This window comes from Camellia sinensis, chromosome 7, assembly GCF_055761805.1.
Source record: "Camellia sinensis isolate YWXY chromosome 7, ASM5576180v1, whole genome shotgun sequence".
Classification (NCBI taxonomy): Eukaryota; Viridiplantae; Streptophyta; class Magnoliopsida; order Ericales; family Theaceae; genus Camellia; species Camellia sinensis.
Window position 1 is genome coordinate 106588236 of NC_138967.1, and position 25126 is coordinate 106613361.

The following is a 25126-nucleotide window of genomic DNA, read 5'->3' on the forward strand; positions in this document are numbered from 1 at the left end:
AGATAAAGTTGACTGCTAGTTATTTGTTAGGGGTAATTATTTGAAGGAATAGTTAGCACGATAAGGTCCTACCCATCTATGCAAAAGCAGAAATCCCTCTTATCCAGAAAAATTTATTAGATTTTAGGCCAGATCATGATTGTATGGTTGAGGTTGAAATGATATTGTGTAGTGTCATTTATGAAAAAAAAAATTAGAACATAAATTGATAATTTTGAATAAAATTCTGAATTTATATGATTACTGATTTAAAAGCATGGGATAGGAAACTCCCAATACATCATATAATTTTGGGAGTGTTGATCAATAAAATTGAATGCTTAAACAACATGGTTTGAGATAATTCATGTTCCGTTGCGATAAATAATACATAGATTTGATTGGTGCAAAATATCAAGTTCTATACCCAAAAGACCCCACCCAAATGTATATATCGTACAATTTTTTATCAGTCACAAGTGTGTATTGTTTACGCACTCTGTTGAGTGTTTGAACAAAATCAGACTCAACACAATTCTCCAAATAGTTCTAGCACAAAATGTAGACAGTATATCAAACAAACTTTCAATACATATATATTTGAAATAAATAATGGAGTGCCAAAAGGAATGATGTGGTTGTTACAATAATTTTACATACTTTTTTCGTTTGAAAATATTAAAAGAGAGTCTTCCAATACCAACAGACCAGACATCAACACCACTTTTTGCTGATTAATAGCAAAAGAGAAAATGGATAGTAGAAGATGTAGCGTAGCATGCGATGGTTCAGGGAAGTTGGTAGAAAGAGTAAAATCAACAGCGTGGAAAGGGCAAGGACAAAGATTAAGCCCATGATCAAAGTAAGATAAGAAAGCCAATTAAGGTTGCTCACCACTAGATAAACACCTGTCATGAATGAGATTGCGATAAGAGCTCCTCTGAACAATGGCAAAGCCAATTTCAAGGAAACACGAATGAAATTAAGATCTCCCAACTGTGCCCATATGAGCGAAACAGCAAGAATAATGGAACTATACATAGCTACAGAAGCATTAGCAATCACGAATACTTGAAATGCAAACTTTTTTACCATAAGTGCCATGCCCTTGTGAGTTTCAGAGTAGTCATATCCACCTGGAACAGTGATGCCAGCCGCAAAGGTCACAGTGATAATGATTGTTGCCACCAACAGGAGAGTGTTAATCCTATCCTTGTAGGCCGCAACAGTCGAATTTTTTTTCGTTTTGATGGTCTTTGGCTGCCCTCGTGGTGCACTTGCATGTCTCAAGGCTATCCATGTTAGCCGCTGCAACATTGGAGAGGGTTAGATTCAACTCATGTGATCACTCAACAATGATAACATGAAAAATTCAAAATAACTAATTTAGTTCAATATCATATGGAAAGTTTGTTATTAAAGTGGAAATAGAATTTCACGTGAGTTAAGAACCTTGAGATGTTTAAGTGGATCATCAGTGAGTGTAAAAGAGAAAGCTCCTAAATAAGAGGATGTGAAAATATAAAGCCCAAGTGAAACAATAAGGAAAGTAAGGCCCACAAGAGTATAAAGCCTAACCAAAATTCTTGTGACAAAAATTAAACAAAAAATATCTGAGAACATATGGAAATTGGACCGGCATGGTATTAGAGTGTTTTTGACCATATATCGAGTGTGAAATAGAAAGGCAGCAAAACCTAGAGAAGAAAAGTTTGGGATGGAATAAATAAAGAAAGCAAGATTTGAAAATGAAAAAAAGAAAAGAAGGGGCAAGTGACCATGTTTTGTGTCTAGCAACACTGGAGAAAGAAAAAATAATTTTTTATTGATTCATTGCATATTATAAATTTTCAATTTTCGAATGTCGAAACTCACATAAGTATATAAACTTTGCCGATGGAAAAAAAAAAAAAAAACATAAGTATATAAACTTTGGAAGCAATTGGAAGGTATAAATCTCCAGGTTGGGCATGGATAAAACTTGAATTTGTTTTTCAAATTGGAGGCAATCTTTATCTAATGAAATATAGGTTACAAGATTTAGATGAATTCAAAATGAACAGGTTGAATAAAAGTTCGCAAAAAATAAAAAGAAGAAAATTATATGGAGGAAAATGTTGAAGGTGTATGTGTGGGCAAAAAATCTGTCACACTGGTCGAAGTGACAATAATTGGAACCCGCTCCTTTAACTCTCTTTCACTTTCTAAACTTGTAACAAAGACGGTGAGTCCTTGCCAACTAGGGTATTCAATCGGGGGCATTATGATACTTAGTAGATTATTGGTGCAAACTCTTAAAATAACAGCATGAATGCTCAAGAATATTGCGTACTTCTACCCTTAGGCTGAATTTCCTTCTTGTATTAGTTGAATTATCCGTTGAGAGAAGGATTATGCAAAATATCGTCTAATCTGTTAAAATTTCCTAATCTGCATCGATTCACCCATTAACCATGGGCTAATTTGATCTGTAGTTTAAAATTTATATTCCGCCTTCAAAATCAACCAAACCTGCCATAGTTAGTACATATATATATATATATATTTACTTTCAATAAAATATCAAAATAAAAATTACTGTAAGAAAATCTAAGATGTGAAATTTGGTAATTATAGTAGGTTGAAACCGTCAAACCTCCCAAACGACAATTTGATTACGAAATATTAAATTTGTCAATAAGTTATACACGATTTGATTTTGATTTTTTTCTCAAATCATACCGAACTACACCGCGCATAGTTGAGAGTTTTTCCTAGTCACTTGCACATAGTGGCGGAGCCAGAAAATTAAATTAGAGGGGGCACTTATTAATTACAATATCGAAAAAATTTACAAAAATATTTCACGCAAGTTTTTACGATTGATTTCGAGAAATATCAAAAAAATAATTTTATTTATAACAAGTGCATCATGGACAATATAAAAAAAATATGGATATAAGTCTTAAAATAAATTATAGGGTAAATTACAAATACACCCCCTGAGGTTTGATTAAAATACGAATCGCCCCCTGTAATTTTGGAAATTACATTCCACCTGTTGAGGTTTCTAATTTCATAACAAATCGCTCCTTTTATTAATGAATCATTAAGTCAATTAACAGTTTTTAATGATATTACAAATATGTTTCAGTTAATAATTTAGGTAATTTTATTATTATATATAAGAACAATTATGAATTTCATTTTTTTAGTTAATTCTGTTATATAAAAAATACTAACAAAGAGGTATTTTTAATTTTCCAAATCACAGGGGCAATTCGTATTTTAAGCAAACCTCATGGGATGTATTTGTAATTTACCCTAAATTATGTAATGATAAATTATTTTTTTATGCAAAATTTGATTAAAAATTCAATATAATGGTAATACCACGTCATCATTAATATGTGATATCACCAACTAATAGTAAATAAACACATAGAGAGTGGATCTCACATGTCAAATATAACTAACAATCCAATAAATTTCATATTTTTATAGTGAAATTACTTATACTTGCATGTCAATAATAATGATATCACCGTTACATTTAAAATTTTTCATAAAATTTTCGTAGATAATATAATTTATAGTAGTCTCTTCATTTTTAATCAAAATAACTATTATTGTTCTCATAATTTTTAAAATGTCATTGACATTTCACTCTAATAATATTTTTATAATTTTTTTTATTTAAAATATTTTTTTTATATTTATAAAAAGAAAAAAAAAATCTTAAAATTCAGAGGGCATGTGACTCCCCTGGTCCCCAAATGCCTCCGCCACTGCTTTGCACACATTGTTGTGCCTTTGACAGGATCAATGTCGCTTATCCACTGATTTTCTTAGAAGAGATGGCAATGAACCCACACTATGTGGGCTCAACTTTGACTTAGTCCACCCCCTTGCTTGCGCTTGGCCGTTCAATCAGCATTAGGGATGGCCACGGGTGGATTTGGGGGCGGATTTGTCATTTTTCGCTCCGCTTTTGCCAACAAATTCTACTTCTGCTCCCATCCCACCCTTACAGGTGGAATTTTTCAACTCCACCCCGACCCCCGCGAATGCCCGACACTCACAGATATCCGACCACATTTTAAATAGTCAAAAAGAATTAAGAATCATTTAAATTCTTAACATACTAAATAATTTTTTTATTTTCATATATATAAACAGTGAGATTTTTAAGATTATTAGTTATTTATATTTAAACAAGATCATAAACTTTTAATATTATTTTCTTATTTCTAATTATATTATATATATTATTTATATATTATTAATTATATCAGGTCGGGTTTGGATCAGGGGAAGCGATACCTACTGCCGCCCCACCCCGTTGTCGGTGACCAAAATATAATCCACTCCCGTCAGTATCGAGACGGATAAAATCTGTCCTATTTAAATAGGTATGAGTGACCCCACAGAGTAGATTTAAATCCCTAATCAGCATACTTGTCTGGACACTTGACCGAATGCATTGTCTGGTCATTTGGCTGCGCTGAATAACATTCCATAAATGCCCTCCAACTCCGACTTTCCATTTGTTTCCAAGCAACAATTGTAGTTTTTGTGATGGGTCATATCTAATTATTCGAGCCTTTGTTTGCAATTCAAATGTTATAACCGAGTATCCAAGCGTTTGCTTGGACTTCAAATGTTTTTGAGTCGTTTAAAGATACCTCTTTAATATTTGCCCTTTCAAGTGATGCCTTTTTGACTGCCTCACCACGCGGCAACACACCATTGGCTTGCAACTGTCATTTTCCCTAAAAAGATGCATTCCATCAATAGAGCTGCCAAAATTTGACTTTGAATAATGTTATATTAGTGTGCTAACTAGTATATCAATTGATGATGTATCATAATTTAAGAGATTTTTAGTATTTGTAATGTAATTAATGAGTGAGATTAATAATTGTGTGGGTGAAAATCTGACCACACTGCCTGCTCAGTGATCAACTGGAGAGCACAGGCAGAATAGACGGCTTCAGTAACCTGTAACAAAAAGAGAAGGCTCCGGCGGTGGTTCTTCCACCCGGGAGCACTCCGACGATCAAGTCAGTATATCTCTCAAAGATAATCAAGTGCTAAACTTAATAGTCAAAACATAAATTACATCCCTTAGACCCACGGGGGTGCCTCTCTTTTATAATATACTCAATCCAAGTCCCACTAGAAGTATGACTTCTATGAACTCCAATTCTGTGCTTACTTTGGACTCCTCAAGAGATAAAGATAAACTCCCTAAGAGCTTTATCCTTATCTTGGTTAAGTCCCGTCTTCGTCTTAGGACTCTTGTCCCTTATTCGTTAATCTCGGACTCCGATATCTTCGGAGATAACCTCGGCAACACCGAGATCACCTCGGCCTAACTACCACGACACGTGGCACCTCGGCTGACACGTCGGCGTCACCATGCCACGTGTTGGTATCAGAAAATATATCCCCACAACTGCCCCCTAGGTTCTATTACCTCGGCATTCTGAGGTGATGGAACCTATTTTTGATATTTCTTTCTGCGTTGTGGCCAAGAAACTGTTTGGCCGAGATAATTCTTTTCCAAGCCGATGTGTTCGCTTCTGAGAACAAGAATTCAAATGTACTCCATCACGCGCATGAGCTGTCATGCACATCTAACCGTTCCTTTCACGTGTTTTGTTTTCATTGGAGCGTGTTTGTGACGTGCCTGAAAGCTGTCTGTCATTTGTCTGCGCCGTCTGACGCGTGCGTTGCTCCAGGCATAATAAATGCCCTATTTTTGCCGCCGTTTCAAGTTTTGATAAAACTTTTCTTTGCCTCTTTCTTGCTTTACCTTTTCATTCTGATTCCTTGCTCTTTCTCTCTCCGAAAGCTCTTTTTTCTTCGAATCTGTCATTGCTTCAATCTCTCTTCTGCAACTGTCTTTAATCTTCCATTCTTGCGAAGCTTTCTTTGCTGTCACAACCGACATTTGATTTCGGCGAATACTGCTCCGGCTTCATTTGTTCTGCTAAGATTCTGTTCCTTTTACTTTTAGTTCTCTTTATGTGCTTTCGTCTGCCTGTTGTCATTATTGCTTTGTTCAAAGCCTTGGATTCGTTTGTATCTTGAATCGTGGCTACATCTTGAATACTTGTATTATTTCACCACTTTTCTTGCCATAATTCTTGACTTTTAACCCTTTGTATTCTTCGTGTTTCTGATAGCCCATCGTTGTTCTTGAATCTGAAACTTTGCCATTGTTTTCTTGTTTTCTCATATCTGTTTCAGATCTGTGCCTTCGATTTTGATCTTTATAGTTCTTTGGCTTGGGAGTTTGTGTGTAGAACCTTCAATTTTTTTAGTGAAAACTGAAACAAGCCTTGTCAGTCCCTCCCTAGGTCTTTGCTGAGGTTCTTGCAACCCTTCTTTGAACGCCCATTTTCTGAAATACATTCTTCTTTTGTTTAAGTCGACGTAATGGGTATGTGGAGGCATAGGGTTAATATCCTAACAAAACTCGAATACTTTAGGCAGGAATTCTCTATCCCAGCCGATGTTCACCTTAAGCTAGCTGAGGATAATGATATCATTATGCCTACAGACCATACGATGCCCTTTCCTATAGTAACCTTCACTGAATGTAGACTTCGGCTTCCACTGAATCCCCTGTTTCGTGAAGTCCTTTATTTCTACAAGCTGAACCCCATGCAACTTACTATCAACTCCTATAGGGTGATTAACGGTATTATAGCTTTAGCTAGACAAGAGAATCTTAGGATCACCCTGGCCGACCTTCAGTACTGTTATACAATGTGCCCCCTCAACCTGAAGGAAAGGGGCTTTGTTTATTACCTTAAGCCGAGGTCTACCGAGTTCAAAATTGTGGCCGACCTCCCAGACTCCAACAAGGGGGCTGGGGATGACTTTGTTATTGCTTCGGAAAATTGGGAATTTGGCCCAGACGAAGATGTCCACTTCTACCTTCTTCCTCGAACAGTTAAAGAGGGCAAGGGTAAGAGCCCAGTGCCGACGCTTAGTTGTTTTTATTTAAGTCTTTAAAATTTGGTCTGTTTCTAATGTCTGTTTTCTTGTCCTGAGATCTTCATCAACCACCCAAGAACTTTCGTCAATCCTTCTTTCCTGGAAAAGACTTAAAGAAGTTTCTTGGTCTTCCTATCCATAAGCGCAAGGCTCCCTTGTTGCTAAATTTTATTCCGACTTATAAATCCACTTTACCAGACGTCCCAAAAAGGAAGAAAAAGAGCCTTTCTCCACCTTCTGCCACAACTCCTTCCATTGCTTCTATATCACGAGCAGACGAAGGATCCTCTTCTGATCCAGCCGATCTGCCATCTACTTCGGCCCCCTACTTAATACCAATTCCAGAACGTAAACGTCGACAAAGACTTGTGAAGACTGCCGAGATGGTTCGTCCTAGGCCTGTCGCTCAAGATCTTCTTGCCGACCTTCCAACCGACGCCGATGCTATACCAACGCATGCGATGCCCCCACCAAAGCCGAAGAGAGTAAAAAAGGCTCAGCCCAAGGCCAAGGTTACTGATGCCGAAGCTGAGGATGCTTTGCCTATTTCTCAGCTGGCAGAAAGCAAAAAATCAACCTCTGCTTCCACCAAGAGGTCTGCTGAGGCCCAACCCTCAGGGTCTACACAATCAAAAAAGCCGAGGTCATCGTCTGTGACGACCTCGGCGTCCAAGAAGCCCGACGTTCCATGGGCCCTTCAACTAACTCTGGAGGATAGGCCTATTATGGCCAGCGAAAGTGCCGACGATATCAACGTTGGTGTCGCCGTCAGCACTGCTCTTCTCCTTCTGAAGGATTTGGAGCGAAATGCTAAGCTCAGTGAGTATGAGAATTACGCTCTCATGCTCCAACACTCCGTTCAAGTAAGTGTCCCTGTTTGCACTTGTGATTTTTTCTTCTGTTTCTTACTGAGAATATTTTCTAATACTTCTGTTTTTTCTTCAGGCTATCCAATGCGCCCATTCATTTTCAATGCAATCTTTTGAAAATCGTCAAAGATTGGTTGATATGAAGAGGGAGGCGTCCTCTCTGAAGAAGGAGATAAAGTCCCTTGAATCAAAAATGAAAAAACTGGAGGATCAGGCCGAGGCCGCAACTAAAGCCCAAACTTTAGCCGAAGAGAAAGCCGAATCCGCTGAGGCCGTCAAGAAAGTTGCTGAGGCCGAGAAAAGAGAGGCCGAGGCTAAGAAGGCCCAAGCGGAGAAAGAGCTCCAGCAAGCTCTGGCCACCAAAGAGGCCGAAGTCAAAGAGGCCGACGAAAAGGCCTATGCACAGGGCATGGCTGATGTCACTGAGGACTATAAACTTCAAGTCAGGCAGGCATGCAACAGGGGATTTTCCCTTGGCTGGATGGCCCTGATAAAGAAGCTTGATCTTTCTGCTGACTCGCCATTGCGCCAGGCCGACGCTATTCCTCTACCATTTCCCCCACCTCCACCTGAAGGCGAATCAGAGTCTGAGGCTGATGCCGAGGATGAAGATAAGGAGATCAATGAAGAAGCCTTGGTGAGAAAACCCAAGGATGCCGCCGAAGCCAAGTCCCCTCCTCCACCTGAACAGGTTATGGACTTAACCTTGGATGAGGAGGGTGATGAGGTTGAGGAGGCAGCCAAGGAAATTGTTATTGGGCAGTTATCGTCCGATCTTCTCTTGGTAGAAAGAAGTGTTGAGAAAACATTAGCAGAGATTGATGCCGAGATACAAGCGGAAAAAGTGGCCGACGAGGTTCCACCAGAATCGTCCGAGGTCCCAGTCCCTGCAGCTGCTAATACTGAAGAGTCTTGATTTAAAATGCCTTTTGTACTTTTTTTCTTCTTTTTCTGCACTTTGCACTCTGTACTCTCTTTTAATTTCTGGACAATGTAAAACTCCTTCTTATGGCCGACGTAACTTTTTCAATATGTAACTGCAACTGTTCTTTTTATAGATGTTTTTTAATCTTGTGATGTTCCGTTGATTGCTTCTGTGTAATTCTATACTTAGAAATTTTTGCATGCTTTTCCATTTTGCTTCCTTTGTGCAATCTTCTCGGGGTTACATACCTTGGGTATAACTATAAAACTTTTACTTCGGCAAGATACTGACCTGCAAACCTTGCACAAATTTTAACAGGTATAAAACATATACTACTCAATGTAAACTTTGCAAGCTTCTTCTCAAGTTTTCAACAAGTATTAAACAGTGATCTCGGTTTAACCTACTTGTAAATTGCTACAAATTTCAATAAGTATTAAAACAATATACTTAGCCTTGACTTCAACCTGTAAATTTCTGTATACCTCTGCGGGTGATCATATGTCGGCTTAACATAAACTTGTAAATTGCTACAAATTTCAACAAGTGTTAAGCATCTTCCTTAGGGTTAAGCAACCCACATATTGCTTGTGAGACTTAAGCAATAACATCGGCTTAACTTCAACTTGTAAATTGCTACAAATTTCAACAAGTGAAGATAAGGAATCAGCTTAATTCCAACTTGTAAATTGCTACAAATTTCAACAAGTGAATTAAGGAATAGTCTCAGCTTAACTTCAACTTGTAAATTGCTACAAATTTCAACAAGTGAAGATAAGGAATCAGCTTAATTCCAACTTGTAAATTGCTACAAATTTCAACAAGTGAATTAAGGAATAATCTCAGCCTAACTTCAACTTGTAAATTGCTACAAATTTCAACAAGTGAAGATAAGAAATCAGCTTAATTCCAACTTGTAAATTGCTACAAATTTCAACAAGTGAATTAAGGAATAATCTCGGCTTAACTTCAACTTGTAAATTGCTACAAATTTCAACAAGTGAAGATAAGGAATCAGCTTAATTCCAACTTGTAAATTGCTACAAATTTCAACAAGTGAATTAAGGAATAATCTTTGCCTTTTCTTTGCCCCCAATGTGAACCTGAGTTTGACTTGGGTTCATATTAATTATCTCTTCAGTAAAAATCAATGCATAACTTTATCAATCATATGTGTTGAAAGAATTCTTAAAAGACTTTATTGATGATATTGGCCAAAAAATGATGCACATCTAATGATAGAAAAATTTCAAATTACAAGTATTCCAAGGTCTGGGTAATGCTTTGCCCTCATTGTCCTCGAGCCGATAAGCTCCATTGCCTAATACTGAAGTAATTCTGTAGGGTCCTTCCCAGTTTGGGCCAAGCTTGCCTTCCCTGGGATCCTTCTTGTTCCCGACGACTTTTCTCAGGACTAGGTCGCCGACTTGAAAATCTCTTGGATTGACCTTCTTGTTGTAAGCTCTGGCAAGTTGTTGCTGGTATACTACAAGTTGAATTGCAGCTTTCTCTCTTCGTTCTTCCAACAAATCCAGATTTCGGGCTAAAAGTATGTCATTGGTGCCATTCTCTACTCCCTGGGTTCTGATCCCTGGGATGCCGATCTCCAATGGGATGACCGCTTCTGTGCCATAAGCCATGGCAAAGGGGGATTCTCCTGTTGATCTTCTCGGCGTAGTCCGATATGCCCAAAGTACGTTGGGCAACTCGTCTACCCACTTTCCTTTTGCTGCCTGCAGTCTCTTCTTTATTCCATCCAGAATTACTTTGTTGGATGCCTCTGCTTGCCCATTGCTTTGAGGAAAACTTGGTGTTGAGAAATAATTCTTGATTTTGAATTTTGCACAAAAGTTCTTGATGAGTTTGCTGTCAAACTGTGTTCCGTTGTCGGCGACTATTGCTCTTGGAATCCCAAATCTGGTGATAATCTTTCTCCATATAAAATTCTTGACGTCCACATCTCGGATTTTGGCAGGAGGTTCTGCCGCTATCCATTTTGTAAAGTAGTCTGTTGCTACCAGCAAGTATTACCTCTGCCTAGTTGCCTGGGGAAGTTGTCCAACCAGATCCATGCCCCATTGGGCAAACGGCCAAGGGCTGGATACTGGGTTTAGGTCAGCAGCTGGCTGATGTATCAAAGGTGCAAACCTTTGGCATTGTTCACATTTCTTCACATAGGCTTCGGCATCCTTTTGCATGTAGGGCCACCAATACCCCTGGGTAATGGCCCTGTGGGCTAATGATCTGCCTCCAGCATGGCTTCCACAAATTCCTTCATGAATTTCGTAAAGAAAATCTTCAACCTGCAAAGGGTGTACGCACCTTAAAAGCGGCCAGTGAAGGACCTCCTGTAGAGATGGCCTTCTGCTGTTAGACTGAATCTGGCCGACTTCAGTCTGATTTTATGTGCTTCCTTATGATCCTCTGGCAGCTTCCCCTCTTTTAGGAATGCAATGATTGCATCCATCCAGCTTGGCCCCAAGTCCACGCACATTGCTTCTTGTCCGGTGCTCTGTTGATCTATGCTTGGGGCCGACATGTAGTCGATCATAATTGTCCTTGTTTTTCCAGTTTGAATTGAACTGGCCAGGTTAGCCAACGCGTCGGCGTGGGTGTTGTCATCTCGGCTAACTTGGAGTAATCTGCAGTTCTGAAACAGGGCTGCCAATCGGATGACTTTCTTTGCATATGCCGACATTCTTTCGTCCCTGGCTGCAAATTCTCCTATTGACTGGTTAACAATGAGTTGTGAATCACAAAAAACAATTACCTCATCTGCTTCTGCTGCTGCTGCCAGCTTTAGCCCTGCAATTAATGCTTCATACTCTTCTTCATTGTTTGAGGCTTTGAACCCCAAACGGATGGACTGTTCTACTATTTCTCCATCTGGAGATATCAGCAGTACTCCTGCCCCTGCTCCCTGGCGGTTTGAACTTCCATCGACGAATAGTCTGAATGAGTCGCCGATGTAGATGCTGCAGGGTCTGAGCATCTCATTCTCTTGCTTTTTTGTCTTTCGCTGGGATTCTTTTTGCTTGTTGGGACAATGCTCATCTTGGCTCGACGGAGCCCGATGTGCGATGGCTTCAGGTGTGAGTTCTGCGACGAAGTCAGCCAAAACTTGGCCCTTTATTGCTGTTCTTGGCCTGAACTCCAGGTCAAACTGGCCCAGGGTTACTGCCCATCTTGCAATCCTTCCTGTTAAGTCTCTTTGTTGCAATAAGGACTTCAGTGGGTGCTCTGTTAGGACCACAATCTTGTGTGCCTGAAAGTAATGGTTCAACTTTTTTGAAGCCATTACTAAGGCCAGCATTAATTTTTCCAGTGGTAGGTATCTTGTTTCTGCGTCGACCAAAGTTTTACTTACATAATAAACGGCCTTTTGCTCCCCTTTTTCTTCTCGGATTAGCATGACATTGACTGCGTGTTCTGAGACTGCTAAGTACAAGAACAGTTCCTCCCCTGGTACTGGGTTGGAAAGAACCGGAGTTGTGGTCAAGTACTTTTTTAGGTCGGTTAAGGCGGCTTCACATTCTTCTGTCCATAGGAAGTCTGTGGCTTTTTTCACCACGTTGAAGAAGTGTCTGCACTTATTTGAGCTTCTGCTGATGAATCTGTTTAGGGCTGCGGCCCTTCCAGTAAGCATTTGAACTTGCTTTGCCGATGTCGGGCTCTGTAGTTCCAGGATAGCCTTGATTTGGTCTGGGCTAGCCTCAATGCCCTTTCTTGTTACCAGATACCCTAAAAATTTACCTGATCCAACTCCAAAGGCGCACTTCGAGGCGTTGAGTCGGAGCCGATATCTTTTGAGTATGTCAAAGACCTCTTTTAGGTCGGCAAGATGACCCTTTGACTCCTTGGTCTTCACGACCATGTCGTCGATGTAGACTTCTACTGTTTTGCCAATCAGGTGTTTAAACATCTTTGTCACTAACCTCTGATAGGTTGCTCCTGCGTTTTTCAACCCAAAAGACATTACCTTGTAACAGTACAGGCCTTTAGGGGTGATGAACGCGGTCTTCTCCTCGTCTGGAGGGTACATGGCAATCTGGTGGTACCCTCTGTATGCATCTAAAAAACTCATCCTTTCATGTCCTGAAGTGGCATCTACCAGTTGGTCGATCTTGGGCAGAGGAAAGCTGTCTTTGGGGCAGGCTTTGTTGAGGCTGGTAAAGTCTGCACAAACCCTCCATTTACCATTCTTCTTTTTTACTACTACTGTGTTGGACAGCCATGTTGGGTACTGAACTTCTCGGATGGCCCTGGCCTCTAGGAGTCTATCTACCTCCTCTTCTACTGCTTCGACGTGTATCAACGTCGGTCTTCTGGCTCGTTGAATCACAGGTTTTGCCGACCTGTCGACATTCAGTCTGTGGCAAGTGACCTCGGGGTCAATGCCTGGCATTTCATAAGGTGTCCAGGCGAACACCTCTATGTTTGTCCTCAAAAAATCTTCCAGTTCTCTCTCTTCTTCTCTAGCTAAGCCTGAGCCGAGAAGAAAGAAACGCTCTTCGTCGCCCTCCTAGACGAAAACCTTTTTTAGTGCCTCTTCGCTCTTTTCGGCTGGTTCTTTCCCGACGTCTTCTAGGACCTCCATGTCCTCATCTTCAACTTCTGCTTTCCTTGGCTCTCGTATACTACAGGTGGACTTCATTGCTGCCATGGAGCAATTTTTTGTTTGCAGTTGATCTCCTCTGACTTCTTCAATCCCATGCTCTGTTGGGAACCGCAGTAGTTGATGCAGCGTTGAGGGAATTGCCCCCATTGCATGCAACCACGGCCTTCCCAAGATGATGTTGTATGACGAGGGTGTGTCAATTACCAGAAATTCCGTCTGGATCTTCTTAGTGCCGGCTTGTACTTCCAAGTTTGTTGCGCCCAGTGGCCATGTCGGCGTTCCATTAAAGCCGACCATCGGGCCGCTGGATTGTTCTAAGTCATCAGGGTGAAGGCCCAGCTCCTTGTAACATCTGACATACATGATGTCACAGGAGCTGCCTTGATCTATTAGGATGCGTTTCACTTGGTACTCCCCAACCTGGAGGGATACTACCAAGGCATCATTATGCGGATGTTGGACCAATTCCAGGTCGGCTTCAGTAAAGGCTATCATCGGCCCTTGGCATTCTTCTGGCCGATGTCTCTTCTCCCCGACTTGGTAGACATGCTGTAAATGTCTTACCCTCTGGGTCTCCCCTCTGACTTCGTTTTCGTTGACCCTTGAGTGGATCACATTAACCACCCTTGGTCCTCCTGCTTGTGGTAGCTGTGCTGGGAGAGGCGGCGCTGCTGGTGCTTGAGGCAACCTTGCCTGTTCTTCCCTGGTCCTGGCTTCATCGACCAGGTCCCTCAGAAAGCCTTGTCTTACCAGGTCCTCCAAGTGTGCTTTCAAGGCTCTACAACCTTGAGTTGGGTGCCCTTCTTCATTGTGGTAGGCACAACGTCTACCAACGTTCCTTCCCATGAATTCCCCTGGTGCTCTTGCCGGAGCCCTGAAATAAGGTTGGTTTCGAATCTGATCTAGGACTTTATGGATTGGGATTCGGAATACCGTCGTTACCGCCTGTTTACGTCTCAACTCTGTTTCTTGTTTGGTCGGCCCATTGTTGCCTCGGCCTTGCTTCGGCGAGCCGTTCGCCTTTTCTTGCTTTACATCTTTGTTTCCCGATGTATCTTCTTCGGCTCTGGCGTACTTCTCAATTCTTGCCATGAGTTCTTCCATGCTTTTTGGCAATGTTTTTGCCAAAGACTTCCGTAGTGGGCAGTCATCTTTCAGGCCGTTCTTGAAAGACACGACCGCTACCTCTTGGTTGCATTCGGGTATTCGATTGAACACCTCGTAGTACCTCTTCGCATAGGCCCTAAGGCCTTTTTCCTTGGTGATTCTTAGAGCCATCAAAGCATCAACCCTCAGGGGCTGCAGCTTGTTGGTCACGAACCTGGTCACAAACATCTCGGCCATGCCTTCCCATGTCTTTACACTTCCCTTTGGTAATTTATGGAACCAATCAGATGCAATTTTCCCAAAGGATGAGGGGAAAACTTTGCAGAGCAACGGCTCGTTTCCGCTATATAATGCCATTGAATTCAGGTATAGTCCATCATGAAAGTTTGGATCTGACTTACCATCATAAATTTGAAACCTCGGCATACTGAATCTCTTTGGTGGTTCGAATTTGTCCAGTTCCACCGAGAAGGCTGTCTTTGGTTTTACTGGGGAGTTTACCTCGGCTTTAGCATTCTGTTGTCTCCTTTTGAGGTAGTCTCTCAGGTCTTCTTTGCTCCTCCCTAGAGCTCGGCTGTCTTTGGACTTTAGTCTTTTTGGTACACTGCTTTCGGCCTCGTAGTAGGTCCGTTTGGATCTTTTTCCATGGGTTGTGTCAAAGAAGAGTGCTTGCCCTCGAACATGCCGATGTCCTTTGGGTTCTGGATTCTTCATGTGGTGCGTCCTTCGGGACTCTTCTTGCCTCGGCTCTTCTTGTCCGACTTCCCTGGAAGGCCGGTGAGAATGCCTTCCGCTCCTGGTATGCTGAGGGACCTCGGGGATTGTTTTTCTTCCGCCCTTCTGGGTGTTGGTTGCTGGCATCGGCGTATCTTGCAGCGGGTATGGTGGCTGCATAACATTATTCTGCATCATGAAGTTGACGACCGACTGAAGGTCTGCCAACTTGTTCGCCAATTCTTTTACTTCCTCATCCCTCCGTAGGCACCTGTCCCTCCATACCTGGAGGTTATCTTCATTGTAGTATTTTCCTTGGTCTGTCCTTTTTGACGTATCGCCCTCCTGGATGACGTCTTTCTCTCTGTGACCCTGGTCACGGGCTTCTGTATTGTGGTTGTCTCCTTCAATGTCAAGGTCAATTGGTCTGCCACTCTCAACAGGAGCGTTGCCCCCAATGTTTTCCCTTTCTCCGTCACTGGCCATCTATTCTTCTTCGATTCCCACAGACGGAGCCAAATTGTGTGGGTGAAAATCTGACCACACTGCCTGCTCAGTGATCAACTGGAGAGCACAGGCAGAATAGACGGCTTCAGTAACCTGTAACAAAAAGAGAAGGCTCCGGCGGTGGTTCTTCCACCCGGGGGCACTCCGACGATCAAGTCAGTATATCTCTCAAAGATAATCAAGTGCTAAACTTAATAGTCAAAACATAAATTACATCCCTTAGACCCACGGGGGTGCCTCTCTTTTATAATATACTCAATCCAAGTCCCACTAGAAGTATGACTTCTATGAACTCCAATTCTGTGCTTACTTTGGACTCCTCAAGAGATAAAGATAAACTCCCTAAGAGCTTTATCCTTATCTTGGTTAAGTCCCGTCTTCGTCTTAGGACTCTTGTCCCTTATTCGTTAATCTCGGACTCCGATATCTTCGGAGATAACCTCGGCAACACCGAGATCACCTCGGCCTAACTACCACGACACGTGGCACCTCAGCTGACACGTCGGCGTCACCATGCCACGTGTTGGTATCAGAAAATATATCCCCACAATAATAATAACATAACTAGTATTGGTATACTAATTAGTATACTAATTAATACATGTAGCACTACCGTTTGACTTTTGATTCTTTTCTTCTTTGACATTCCATTGTATTTATGTCTAGCAACTGCAGCGTAGAATTGCCTTCCACAGCGAAAAAGTAGCCAAAAAAAAAAAAAAAAAATGAGTTGAACTCTAAACATGAAGAAGCGTTCATAAACTTGGCACTACCCATGTCTAACCTTAAGGGAGAGTGACAGTACCAATTACTATGTTTGGAATGAAAATAATACTAGTTGTGAAGCTGAAAACCAAATTGAGGAACTGAGATTCTCTCTAATAATTATTTTCACAATAATCTTGCAATAGCAATTTAGGTAGGTGGCTTAAGTACAAAACATAGTTAATTGTGTTTAAATAGATGGTTTAACATGGATAACACAGGAATTAGTCAAGATGTGCACAAGCTGGAATAAGAGCGACCCAATCCTTGTAGGGACTTAAGGTAAAATTTCAACATGACACTTTTTGACATTTAAATATTATTTTTCATCTAAAATTAATTTTCTTTCTTTCTTTTTTTTTTTTTACATATAAAATTACTAATTAAATTTTCATTATCAAATTTTTCTGACATATCTTTTTCAATTGATAAAATTGGTAATCCACTTATATTTTTTGTGATATAATCAACGTTAAAATAGAAATTTTCTAAATTTTAATTTTGAAAAACTTTTTTTGTAGAAAAAATAGTTACAAGTATTGTTAATAATATTTTGTATCTATTCTCCTATTTATAAAATAAAAAAATAAAAATTGTAATTCAAAAACATATAAATTATAAATACAATGAAATCATCATGTTTTAAAAACTCTATAAGATTAATATATTGTACAAATTGCCATCCTCTAGTGATTTCAAATTTTCAAAATTAAATTAAAAATTAAAAGAATAAACAGGGAAGAGACTAGAGATTTTCAAGACAAATATTTAAAAAACATGAGTAATACTATATACCTTGAATTATTATTGAGAATTTTAACCAAAAATATCAATGTGTGATCTAATTCATTTTATATATGACTCTCACAATTTACTAATTCAATCTCAACCACACCTTTACATTCTAAGTTTTTTTGATAGAATTTCTAGATAACTAGTTTTGTTGGAACAAATATAAACGTTGTCCTATGAGAATTGTTAAAGAAACTTGAGATGACTGTACCAATATTTACAAAATATGTACGGTAAAGAATGCACAATCTTTTTTAATTTTCTTACTCAATATTAAAATACTCATTAATAAAATCTAAAAATATATAGACATTACAAAAAAAATAAATTACGCCTCTTCAATTTATGGCAATGGTTAATACTTGGGCCAACGTTTAGCTACAGTAAAAAATATTTTTGAAAGGTATAGGAATTCTAAAATAGCATCATAGTTTTCAAATAGTCACATAATGAATTGTACAAACGGCCCTGATACAAGAAAGCGTATCGAAAAGAAGAGCAAATAAGAAATCCCAAATAAATCCGAATTAGAAATACTCTTTTTACGAATGAATAATATTGAAAAAACTCTCTATTTTTATTAATCAAATATCAACTATATTGTCTTAAGACTTACATCTTTATTTATACTAAAATAATTCTTACTAATCAAGAAATCTGAAAAAGGAAAAGAAATATTCTTGCTAGTCAAGAATATTTTAACAGGAAAATACAATATTAAGAAATAAAAATAATTCTTGTGATCAAATAATCCTATTCTTGTTAAATAAAAAAATAAACGAAGTAGGAAACTTAAATAAATAAATAAATAATTAAAAGATCCTAGTCTAATAAAATAAAATATATAGTTTTTAAAATTCAATCTGCATCAACTGATGCAGGGAAGCATATTGGAAAGAAGAGCAAACAACAAGATCACGAACAAATCCGAACCAGAAATACTCTTTCCACGAACGAATAATATTGAGAAAACTCTCTATTTTTATTAATCAAATATCAAATGTATTGTCCCAAGGCTTACATCTTTATTTATGCTAAAATAATTCTTGCTAATCAAGAAATCTAAAAAAGAAAAATATATATTCTTGCTAGTCAAGAATATTTTAAAAGGAAAATATAATATTAAAATAAAAATAATTCTTGTGATCAAAGAATCCTATTCTTGTAAAATAAGAAAATAAATGAAGTAGGAAACTTAAACAAATAAAAAATTAAAAGATCATAGTGTTAAGTTATAATCTTAATCAAATACTAAAGTAATAAAATAAAATATATATATATATATATATATTTCTTATTTTAGCTAGTAAAAAATAAAGAGAATGATTGGAGTTGCTCTAAACAATATCCAAAATAACCCTTAATCATATGATTTAGTGGACGTAGGTTATGTTAGCTAAACTAAGTTAAACTTGACAATTTTTCATGGTGATGATTTTTTTAGTTCTATATTTTTGCCTACATTTATTTTTTGATAATAATTACGTCAATAAAATAATAATAATAATACAGCACCCTCTATATCTACACAATTTTTATAGTTTAAATTCACACTATTGAAATTTTTATCGGTAAAAGTCTCATTTGAGCAAATTAAGACGGAAAAAATGATATGAATGAATCATTAATCATAATAATAATAACAATACCTCGTGAATTGAGTGAGTGGTCCCCTCGTAAGTGAGAGCAGCATCTAAAGCGGTAAAGCCTTCGCCATTCTTTATCTCTAACCTAACTCTCTTGTCCCATGTCAAAATGCTCACTATCTCAGCACGAGCATTCTTTGTGGCCAAAAGCAATGGGGTGTTTCCATCTTCGTCTGTGTCATTGATAAGCATCTCAAGCTCAGGGGCCTTAAGCATATAACTAACAATGTTGGCTTTTCCACTCTTAGCAGCAACGTGAAGAATATTTTGCCCTTCTTTGTTTAGCAACTCTCTTGAATCTGGAAAACGTCGTAGAAACTCCTTAACAACTTCAATATGGCCTTGGCTCGATGCCTCATGAATGGGATAAGACCCATCACCATCTCTTTTGTATGTGTAATCAACAAATGTGTCCAGGATGTAGCAAACCCCATCAACATAACCTATGGATGCTGCATACGAAAGAGGTTTCCTCCCTCTTCTGTCAGGTGCATCTATAAGAGATGACACATACTTCAATGCTGTCTCAAGAATAACTGCAAATTTTTTTAAAAACAAAGATTGAGACCCCAATTCACTGGGAAATAAAAATAAAATAAAATAGAATGCAACATCACTAGGAGGAGGAGTCAGTTTTAAGCTGAACCAAAATAATGGCATTATGGTTAATTGTTGAATAATATTTAAATTAACATAGAATAGTCCACTTTACTGCAGTAACATGCAATCATAAATCAACAGCTATGTTATATATCATCATTATCATTATTTTTTTATTTTTGGGCAAAATCGGTTTTTACGATTTAGGCGAGTTGTACTTTACCTCCTATCATTTAAAAATAATCGATTATCTTCTTTGTAGTTTGATGCCTTTGTGGTTTGATTTGAGACTAAAGTGCAACTGTTATCTTTTCTATCCAAACTAACATAATTTATAACACACTTGCCATGTTCCATAGTAGGTCTATTTTTCTTTTTAAATTAAGATAAAATTAAAATATAACAAGACAATTATACCCTTCTCTTCAGCTTCAATCACCAAACCCATATTTCATCTTCAATCACCAAACTCAAAAAGATCAGTGAACCATTTCTAGATTTTCTCTAGAAAATCCTTGGTAGCGTTTGGTAGAGTTTTAGCATTTAAGTTTGTGAGTTTTGGAATGATTTGAATGTGAAAAATTTGTTTGGTTATAAGTTTCGAAAAGAGTTTCAAATTGAGTTTGAAATAAATGATGTGATATTTGATATTTGATTCAAAAATTTAGAACTTATAACCCAACACACAACCTAAAATTCAATTCAAAGCTTGTAAAAAAATTTTAAAAAAAAAATTATTTAAAATATAAAAATAACATGTGCAAAAAAAAAAAGCCGAACACTGTTTCAGTTAACTGGCCGGACGTCCGGGGGGATGACCGGATAGACGTGTTTTAAAGTGGGTGTGTGTAGACACCTCTTTTTTGACCGCCCTTAAGATTTGAACTCCTCAGGTTGATCACTCGATGATGAAAGTTATACTGTACAAACATTCGATTTCTTCAGCAAGATGAGCTTAAAAAAAAACCTTACACCCCATTTTGACCAAAACTATTTTAAACCTTAAAACCCTCTCTTTCAAAATATTTTTTAAAGTGTTTCTACGATGTTCCGAGACTCGCATTTCGTTAAATGTTGCACTTTTCGGTAAACGAGTAAGGACAAAGTGGAAATAAATGGAAGAGAGGTGAACTCTTTGAAAAATCTTTTAAACCTCTTATTTATAGGTTTGGAGTTAAAGAAAATTGGAGGAGAGGGAAGAAAACTAGATAGGGAAAAGTAGGGCTTAAAATCGTTGAGAGAGAACTGAGTAGCCTTCACTAAATTAGGCATATCTCTTTGTAAACTTAGACTTTATCTGTGAGGCCACCACCATTGGAAAGTGGACTTATGGGGCTTCATTTTAGACTCAAGAATCTCCTAAAGCCGAGTCTGAATGAGGGAGATATGGCTGTTTGAAATTAGGCATCAATTCGGTTAAGATAGAAATGAGCAACCTTCACTAAAATAGGCATATCTCTTTGCACACTTAGAATTTAGTGTGAGGCCACCTCCATTGGCAAGTAGACTTCCGAGGCTTCAATTTAGACTCAAGAATGACTTAAAACCGAGTCCGCATGAAAGAAATATGCCCATTTGAAATCGGGGTAGATTTTATGTGGCCGGCAGGTGGCCGGCAATTCACACTTCTGGCCTGCCGGGCCACTAGTGAAAAACCTAGATATTTTTGGCCAGCTGTCCCCTAAAAGCTCCAGCTATTCCAGGGTTGATATTTTCGACCTGAGGGGCTGATTTTCTATATATATGGAACCTTCCTTCATGGTTTAAGGTTGAAAAAAATTCCAAAAATTTCAAAACTTGAAATTCTCTCTCTATCTCTATCTTGAAACCTATACACCCTCTCTCTACACTTTCTAAACCAATATTGGAGCTCTCTTTGTTGAGATTATTGAGTCCAAATTTCAGCCCTTGAGGGTGAGAACTTATTGGTTTGAGCAAAAGAGTAACCTTGCTTCAAGAGGTATAATTTTGAGTATCTTTACACTAATTGTCTCCCATATTTTCTTATTGTTTTTGAACTATTTTTCAACTGTTTTTATGCGCTGAAACTTGTGGCTTAAAGCTACCAAAAGTAGAGGGGTTAACCACCATTCCTTGAACCTTATTCTCTAAGCTTTTGCCTTTGTGGTTCCCATTCTTTCCTCAACCTTTTTGAACTTTTTACCACTGATTTTCAGAGTTTTTCAGAGGCTAAAAAAGTGATTTTGAAGTCCCAAAAATAGAGGGGTTAGCCACCCCTCCTTTGGCTTCTTTACTAGTTAAATTGCTCAATGTTTTAGCTTATTATTTTAGCTACTTTTGTCTTCATTGCAACACATTTTTCTAACTGTTTTTAGACTATAAAAACTCTGTATTTTTGGGCTAAAACTTGGGTTTTAAGGCCAATAAAGGTTGAGGGGTGGTTCACCATTCTTTACACTTTGTTTTCAAGGCCTTTACCCTTGTGTTTCCCACATTTGCACTATCTTTTTTTGAGATTTTAAACAATGATTTTCAGATCTATTTCAGTAGCTAAAATCATGGTTTGAAGTCCAAAATTGGAGGGGTTAGCCTCTCCTCCTTGTGTTTTGGTTACTAGCCTAGCATGTTCCATGTTTTAGCATATTATTCTAGCTATTTTTGTTTTAATTCCAGCATGTTTTAGGACTGATTTTAGCTTGTTTTAGCATTGTTTTTGGTTGATAGTTGCATTTGAGCTTTGTTTTGCATGCTTGTAGTGTAATTGTCCTTATGAGTTTGATGTTTTAGGCCTTAGACACCATCTTGTTTGAGTTGATTGCATTTATTTATGGCTTTCCATACTTATGATCACTCTTAATCACCTCTGCAACCTCCCTCCTTTCTTGGTTTTTGTTTTTCTTTGAAAATGGTTCGAACAACTTGTTTGTTTAAAGCATGAGATTTAGATGTCATGCTTAATGGTTTAATCCCTTTGGGGTTCATTACCAATAGTATGATGTCTCTTTCATGCCCAAGATAACACTTGGTTTGAGCCTTGTTTCCATTTAGAGGACTTAAACTCACCATTGGACTTAATGAATTAAAGAATGGATGATAATTTAAAATGGAGTAATTAAAATTGAGGCTAAAAAATGGATCAAGCTAATAAGTGTTGTGTTCAATCGGACGTTAATTGAACACATGGAAGCTTGAACCATTTCATACTCATTAGTGATGAAATGATTCAAGGTTCTATGGTCACCACTTCCCTTGGTCATTCATAATAGGAAGGTAGTTTTGAGAGTCTCATTTTGTTGTATTTATTGAACTTGCACACTTTGGTTCACAAGCCATCATGTAATGAAATTGCTTGAGTTGGTGGTTTGTGGCTTAAGCTCACTACTCCTTTGATTTGTTCATGAAAAGAAGGGGTAAGTCGTGCAAACAAACCCTTAAAATACTTTGTGCATTGCTCTATTTGCTCTTTGTTGTAGCAAGGTAAACTGGGCAGCTATGGCCGGCAAGCCACTTTTTATGGCCAGCTGATTGGCTATCACTAGTGGCCAGCAGGCCTCATCACTAGCCGGTTGGCCACTGATGCAAAATTCAACAGTTTGTTTGTAAGGCAAAGCAGAGTTATTCTAGAAGTGGGCAACAATGCATGTGTTCTCTGTGCAACAGAGGCTCTCCGGAAGCAAAATAGTGGCCTTTTTGGGTGAAAACCGGGCATGTGCATGAATATCCCTCGCTTCTCAAGGCGTAGTAGTTAGCTTAATGCTGAATTGTTTAGCTTACTTACATCTTTTAATTGCACTTGTGTTGTAATTATTTAATTAGTTAAAGTAGTTAACTAGTTGTGATGTTGTAATCATTAGACAACTAGAATAGTTAGTTAATTCGGTTTGTAAAAATTAGTTAAGTAGTTTAGCTATTTATTCATTTGTTTTGTAATAATTAGCTTAGCTTTAATTAGTTAGTTAATTAGCTTAGTTCATTCGAACTCTTCTTCGTGAGAGCGCAATGTAATAATGTATATGTCTTCCAGCCCCACGTCTTTGTCGCTTTTATTTAAACTGCTTATGATGGTTAGTTTAGGGACATCATGTTTCAATTAGCATACTTCATGTTAGCATCTACTTGTATTGTATGCACCGAGGTTCGGTTCATCATTCTAACTGCATTGTTAGTTTAAATACTTCTTTGAATGCATGCTTTGACTGCATGCTATTTCATTGATGCATATGCCATATTAGTAGCCAAGCCTAGTAATTGCATATCGCATATGTTGCATTAGTCATATCGCATAGTTAGGAATCATGCATTTTTCTAACTCATGTTTATTTTTGGCTTGGAGTACTAGGTGAGCCTTTACTCGCTTTAGCATATCGCATGAATCTTGATGTTGCCATTTCTAGCATGCTTGCCATGAGGCTAATTGCTTAAATGCTATAACTGTTTGCATGCCTGTGGATGAAGGCTTGTTGCTTGAATTAGAATAATTTGAGTAATGTTTATATACGATCACTTTTTCAAATGATACATATTCGAAACAATTTTCAAAACAAACATGAATCAAGTGTTCCAATTCTTGCACATTAGTCTATACTTGTGTGTGCGCATCACATAGTAATACTAGCCTAATAACTGAAACAAAAGTATATAATGTAGATAAGATTCATATCATGATTAATAGAGACCAATCTTTGATCGAGCGAGCGGGGGTGCTTAAATTCATTCATAACCTTCCCCATTCGTACTTAAGTTCCCGAGTCGAGACAATTTTGGTGATGACGGACACATGGTTTTTGGTACGAGTCATGGATTTCCTAAATTTCTCAAAAATAAAATATTTAGGTGGAGACTCTGTATCTAGCAAAGCAGTCCATTTTTGGCAATTTGATTCAAAATCGATTTTTCAAAAGATTTGTTGGATTTGGACTCTTTAGTGATTATCTATTTCGTATTGTACTTGTGGAATTAGATTCAGAACCGCGGGAGTCTGAACTGTAGGGCTTATTTCGACTTCCAAAAGGGGGCGCGCAAAAGTCGAACTACAGTGTGGAATCAATTTTTGAAAGCGCTAACCAAACACGACACTTAAAGCAAGGGGTGGAACTATGATTCCTGAGCTCTACCAAATAGAGCCCTTATTTTTCAGAAAAACTCCCACTTTCTCATTTGGGTTGGGGGTTTCTCAACTCACTATCTTCTTTCAAAACCCAACCTTCCATCTTCCTTTCCCTCTCCATCTCCCTTCGTCTTTGCTCCAGCTGTCGCAAAAACCTTAATGTTGTGTTTGGTTATGGAATTTGAAAAGGGATTTATAAAGGAAAATGGAAAAGGTAGATGAAATATGAATAAAATATACCGATATTTCACATAGATTCACACATATTTTCTCTTTCCTTTTTTAAATCCCTTCCCAAATCTTCTAACCAAACATAACATAAAAAACAAAAAAAGATTTGAAACAGATCAAAAGCAAACTCGATGGCGATGAAGTGGACGACGACGCTGTCTAAGGCGAAGATAGAGTGGCAAGTGAACTAATCGAAGGTGGGAATGGAGAAAGGGGTTAATTGGGTCTCTTTCTCGATCTCTCGATCTTCACAAGGGTGAAAAGGAAGTAGAGAGAGTGAAGAGTTGGCCAGAGTGGATGAGGAAGAGAGAGATAAAA

At 38.4% G+C, this 25126-nt stretch overlaps 1 protein-coding gene across 2 annotated transcripts in view; it reads right to left on the minus strand.

Moving 5' to 3' along the window:
• Nucleotides 1-595: 595 nt before the first annotated feature.
• Nucleotides 596-25126, minus strand: part of LOC114300064 (protein ACCELERATED CELL DEATH 6) — a 32914-nt gene continuing 8383 nt past the window's right edge. Inside the window, exons 2-4 of one of the 2 annotated variants that reach the window (XM_082878971.1) lie at nucleotides 18913-19445; nucleotides 1072-1287; nucleotides 645-887 (exon numbers count right to left, since the gene is read on the minus strand). In XM_082878971.1, coding sequence (XP_082735097.1) covers nucleotides 876-887; nucleotides 1072-1287; nucleotides 18913-19445 — 761 coding nt within the window. In that variant the 3' untranslated portion in view covers nucleotides 645-875. Of the gene's footprint in view, nucleotides 1288-18912; nucleotides 19446-25126 lie in introns of both variants that reach the window. The other variant, XM_028244916.2, reaches the window with a different exon arrangement.